The 6000-nt window shown below is 43.6% G+C and overlaps 1 protein-coding gene across 1 annotated transcript; it reads right to left on the bottom strand.

Moving 5' to 3' along the window:
* Positions 1-2719: 2719 nt before the first annotated feature.
* Positions 2720-3774, bottom strand: LOC125920207 (olfactory receptor 8S1-like). The gene has a single exon (XM_049627259.1). The coding sequence runs from the start codon at positions 3772-3774 to the stop codon at positions 2839-2841; it is 936 nt and encodes a 311-aa protein (XP_049483216.1). The 3' UTR covers positions 2720-2838.
* Positions 3775-6000: the final 2226 nt, after the last annotated feature.

The raw sequence follows: 6000 nt of genomic DNA, 5'->3' as shown, positions 1-6000 counted from the left end.
ATGCATTTTCTAGTTTAGATCTTTGAACAACTATGTATTTACTTATTCATTCATTCATTTAAATTTATTTCTGAGAGAGAGAGAGAAAGCATAAGTGGGGAGGGGAAGAGAGAGGGAGACAAAGGATCCTGAGCAGGCTCTGCCATGGCAGCAGAGAGCCTGATGCGGGGCTGGAACTCATGAAGTGTGAGATTATGACCTGAGCAGAAACCAAGAGTCAGATGCTTAATGCACTGAGCCACCCAGGCACCCCTATTTTATTTATTTTTAAATTGTTTATTTATTTATTTTGAGAGAGAGAGAGAGAGAGAGAGAGAGCAGAGGAGGGGTAGAGACAGAAGGAGAGAGAGAATCCTAAGCAGGCTCTGTGGTATCCACATGGAGCCCCATGCAAGGCTTGATCCTACAAACCTTGAGATCCTCACCGGAGCCAAAATCAAGAGTCCTGTGCTCAACCAACTGAGCCACCCAGGCGCCTCTAGATCTTTGAACGATTTTTTAAAACTTTCAAACTTCATGAGTCACTTTGAAGTCTTTTTTTTTGAGATTATGATTTTTTATTGTTTAAAATAATTGGATTTTTTTAGTGTAGCTGACATACCATGTTACATTAGTTTCAGGTGAACAGCATAGTGATTCTACAAGTTTATCCATTATGAAGTCTTTATTTGGAAGTCTTTATTTTGTATATAACATGCAGCTTTTATAACCCAATCTTAAAGTCTTTTCCCTGTAAGCGATGAGTGTATATTCCCATCACTGATATTTTCTGCCATGTTCTTGAAAAAAAAAATTTTTTTTTACTGTTTTTTTTTTTTCTTTCTCTCTTAGTGCTATTTTGTTTTCTATCTATTGTTTGTGCAAGAATGTTATGCTGGTCTTACAATTCTGAAGACCATTAGATACCAGATGACAGTGTATATAATATGTCCAGAAGAAGAAAGAGGACACCCCAAAATTCTGCAGCAAGGTAAGTTCTCTTTCATATGTAGAGTAAAAATAGACTCTCAGATACACAAGGTCTTGGAATATTTCACAATCCCCACTTCTTACCAAAAATCTAGAGGAGTACATATGACAACAAAATAAAAACGGAATGAAATAAAGAGCTCATGAAGAATGATTGGTGACACTCAAACGGTGGCTGTTAGTGTTCTGGTGCTCTACGTGCCATTTCCTTTAATCCTCAAAATGACTATACGATATAATCCCAATTCTGTATTTAGGAATCCAAGACACAGAATAGGTAAGCAATTTGTCAGGTTCCCAAAGCCCCTAACCATTATGCTCTGACGTGCCAAAGGGGAAGTAAAATGGGGGAATGTGCTGTGAAAGGGATGCCAGTGAATATTAAATAAATTTAAACATAGAATGAAGCCTCAATATAGATTATGATTAAAATCCAGAATTTAATTGATTTCAACAGCACCCAATAAAGATAATAACTTGTTGATAATATCCACGGACAGAAAATCCCAAAGGGTGAAAACAAAAACAAAAACGAAACAAAAACAAAAACTGGGGAAGGATATTGAAGGGGCCGAGGGAGGAAGAAGATTGTTAAAGTAAAATAAATTTGTAATCTTTTGTGGGAGGTGTCAACATTTTTTTTTAAATTTTTTTTTTAAACGTTTTTATTTATTCTTGAGACAGAGAGAGACAGAGCATGAACGGGGGAGGGTCACAGAGAGAGGGAGACACAGAATCTGAAACAGGCTCCAGGCTCTGAGCTGTCAGCACAGAGCCCGACGCGGAGCTCGAACTCACGGACCGTGAGATCATGACCTGAGCCGAAGTCAGACACTCAACCCACCGAGCCACCCAGGCGCCCTGACATTTTTTTTTTAAAGTTGAACTTCAATGGGTATTGAGGAGGGCACCTTTTGGGGTGAGCACTGGGTGTTGTATGGAAACCAATCTGACAATAAATTTCGTATTAAAAAAATAAAGTTGAGCTTCATAAACACAGATTTAAGATGAGCTTAAAATTATAAAGCAGATGGGGCGCCTGGGTGGCGCAGTCGGTTAAGCGTCCGACTTCAGCCAGGTCACGATCTCGCAGTCTGTGAGTTCGAGCCCCGCCTCAGGCTCTGGGCTGATGGCTCCGAGCCTGGAGCCTGCTTCCGATTCTGTGTCTCCCTCTCTCTCTGCCCCTCCCCCGTTCATGCTCTGTCTCTCTCTGTCCCAAAAATAAATAAAAAACGTTGAAAAAAAATTTTTTTAAAAATTATAAAGTGGAAGTAAAGATTGTCTAAATGTTATGGAGGGCAATAAAATGGATAAATCTTTAACAAGGTAGATCAGTAGGACAAAAAATAATAAGGGTGACAAGATAAAGTACGTTACGGATTAATTCAGGAGACACAACATCGAATCACGAGCTCTACGAAGGAAGTGGTGCTATGGTATAAAGGAGCAGAAGAAAAAACAGAACTTTATAAGCCACAGAGATAAACTAGATATAATTTCATGTATTTTACTTTTTGTTGTTGGGAGAGCCAGGGAGAGGACGGTACAGGGCTCCCTTCAAGTTAGTGGTCAAGAATTGTCCTTCAAAAAAAAAAATTTTTTTTTAATGTTTATTTATTTTTGAGAGAAACAGAATGTGCGTCAGGGAAGGGCTGGGGCACACAGAATGCAAAGTGAGCCCCAGGCTCTGTGCCGACAGCACAGAGCCTGACGTGGGTCTTGAACTCGTGAACTGCGAGATTGTGACCTGAGCCAAAGTCAGAGGCTTTAACCAACCAACCAGCCACCCAGGCACCGCAGAGTTCTTCTACCTGAGGTTCAAGCAGACGGCAAAACAAATTTCTCTCCTGCACTCTGCGTCCTTGTTCACTACCTAAAATAGTGTAGGTATTTCTCCACTGTCCTTCTCACAGCCGCCTTCACCTCTACGTTCTTTAGGCTGTAGATGAGGGGATTCAGCAAGGGCGTGACTGCACTGTACTGCAAGGAGGAGAGCAAATCCAGGGAGGAACCCGAGGTGGGCATAAGATAGCGAATCAAACCTGAGCCAAAGAACAGGATCACTGCGATGAGGTGGGAGGAGCAGGTGGAGAAGGCCTTGCTTCTGCCTGAGGTGGAGGTGATGCGCAGGATGGTGGAGACAATACGGGTGTAGGAAAAGAAGATTGGGAGGAAGGTTCCCAGCCCATGCAGTAAGGTGGAGCAGATCAAGATGTCAATATTGATGGAAATATCAGAGCAAGACAGAGGGAAGAGGGAGGGCAGCTCACAGGTGTAGTGGTGGATGGTTTGGGCCTCACAGAAGTCCAGGTTAATAGCCAAAAGCACAATGATGACTGAATTGAGGGAAGCCAGGCCCCATGAGGCCAGCACCAGCCTCACACAGAGCTGGCTGCTCATCACCTGGCCGTAGAGCAGAGGGTGGCAGATGGCGGCATAGCGGTCATAGGCCATCACCGAGAGCAGAAAAGCTTCAGTCCCTGCGGTGATAAACACGAAGAACACCTGAGCCAGGCAGCCCTCTACTGAGATGGTTTTCTTCTCAGACAGAAGGTCCTTCAGTAGCTTGGGCACAGTGACAGAAGAGAAGCAGAGGTCCAGGAAGGACAGGTTACTCAGGAAGAAGTACATGGGCGTGTGGAGGCGGGAATCGGTCCTGATCACCAGCAGCAGCATCAGATTCCCCATCATGGTCAGGAGGTAAATCCCCAGGAAGAGCACGAAGAGCAGAGCCTGGATGTGGGGGTCGTCGGACAGCCCCGTGAGAATAAACTCGGTGATGATGCTGTGGTTCCTCCAGGCCATTTGTGGAGGGGATTTCCCTGGAATAGAATAGAAATAGCGATGAGATCTGTCTCCTTCAGGTCATCACCCCTCTTACCATACATCCCTTGAAGCTGCCCTTACTGCATCTCAGGAAAAGTTTTTATCCTGTTTTGTTATCAGCGATCCTACATCGCAGTCTTTGCGTGCTTCAGAGAATCTTCTGCCCCTTCCATTAGGGATTTCACTGGACCAATGAATAGCTTTGGTTCACCTACACATTCATAGTATTTAGATTCTACCAATTCTTCTTAGACTTTAGAAATCGTCAAAAATCTAGCACATATCTGAGTGGTTTTCTAAACCTTCTTTCTTCAATGTCTCAACCACAAGTTTTTGGTTCAAAATCATCCAGTGATTCCCTACCAGAGTTGATATCCATTAGGCACAGTAGGTCCAGTGCCTAGGGCCCCAGTTGTTACATGGCTGATGAAAACATTTTAAATTTCTTTTAAGATCAGAAGAATCTGCATTCTATTCATCTTTATAACTGCAACATTTCAATATCTCTTTGTATGGAAAGAAAAGGAGCCTAGGGAGGCAAAAGTGCCTGGAACCATGAAAGTCATAATGTGTCCTTGCTCTCTACTTATGAACAGAGCATTTAACTTTAGTAAGACTTTATTAAATACAGAGCATTTTTTAAATCACTATCTCAATTGTTTCAAGGCAATTCTGTAAAATTTGATAAGGAATTATTAGCCATGGGGCAAGGAATTTTATCCCCATTTTTACATGAGAGAAGTCTGATATTAAGGGGTATTTTGTAATGTCATGTTGACAACAAATAGAAGTAAAAATGGGAGAAGTAGAAGTAAATTACATTATTTTTTTTTCCTAATTATCAGCCCAATGTCTAGGCTTAGTGCACAGTGATAAGGAACACTTTTCTTATTCAGATGCTTCAAATTCTTCTTCATCTGCCCTTAAACTCGTGGTCATTTTGGCTGCTTTAGACACCAGAAAGGTCTATTTGTTTCTGTGTCTTTGCTCACATTCTTTTTCGTATGTTCTCCTGTTAAGCCCACTGACCCAGACTCTCCTGGGTCTTCCAGTGTCATCTGTAAACCTGCTTTTTGCTTCTAGCCTGTCCTGACTGCCCAGCTCTCTGTTCAAATCACTGGGACACTTGCTCTCAGGTGCCTTATGGCATAGTCTGAACTGTGTGTCTTGTCTCATGTTAGACAGCGATCTCAGTTTTCCCCTCCCGATTGTGAGCTCCTTGAGAATATAGATCACAACTTGACAACAACAATCACAAATCAGCATTTCTCTGGCTCTTGCCTGCCCGTTGGCTTCTGATTACCTCTCAGATTTCTGTCCGATTATTTTGGAAGCCTCTCCACGTCATCTCCCGCGTGCCTTAGAAAAAAACCTCTGGACTATCCTCAGCACAGTCTCCTCCCGGACTCCAGCGGCCCCCACAGCGCTAGCGCCCGGCAGAAGTCCTGCTGACATTGCTGCCCCCCAGCGTCGCCAGGCTGCCCACTCACGCTGCGTGGAGGCCACCGCGGCTGAATTTCCAGGATGCTGTTATCTACCCAGAGCACACCGCCTCACGCCGCAGCCCCTCCTGCGGTCTCATTTTTGTAGAATCCACAGCATTGTTGCCACCATTGCAAGAAGCTGCTTGTAATTTATTGTGGATGTATCATTCTTTTATTGCCCCCTGCGGGTCAGAGTGAAGAGTCTTCCGATTTTCTTTTAAGTGTTTCTTGCATCCGCTTGCTCTAGGGATCAGCTGTGTAACCAAGAGGACCAGATGGTGAGCAATTTATGTTAATCGTGATACTAAGAATCATTTTGAACCCTAGCTTCTCAGACTACATCCTATGCGAAGATTCCTTCCTCAGTTGGACGTCTGAGGCTAATTTAGCAGTATTCTGTTTTTGTCTGTCAGTCCACAGTCCGATCCCATAGTGGGCTTTTGTCTTCACAGAAATATTTAATCTTACCGATTCAGAGAGCCCTGCTTCTGACCCTTTCAGCTCTGCAGCCATCTTATGACTAGGTGCTAACTCGCATCATGAAAAGCTTAAATTCTGATCCCATTAACAAATCCATCAGCCCCACTTGAGTCCATCTTAGACCCAAGTCTGGGTTACCTGTGTGCCAGGACAGAGAGGGCAATGTTCACCTCTGTGTGCCTGCAGGACACTAGCTTCGGTCCAGGGGTGGTGAAGCATAACTGGAGAAGTTACTTCTGAG

This window comes from Panthera uncia, chromosome B4 (genome assembly GCF_023721935.1).
Source record: "Panthera uncia isolate 11264 chromosome B4, Puncia_PCG_1.0, whole genome shotgun sequence".
Taxonomy (NCBI): Eukaryota; Metazoa; Chordata; class Mammalia; order Carnivora; family Felidae; genus Panthera; species Panthera uncia.
This window is presented reverse-complemented; position numbering and strand designations above follow the sequence as displayed.

What these genes read in the sequence shown, in the direction of transcription:
- LOC125920207 (XM_049627259.1), bottom strand. Translation starts at nt 3,774, where the DNA reads ATGGCCTGGAGGAACCACAGCATCATCACCGAGTTTATTCTCACGGGG.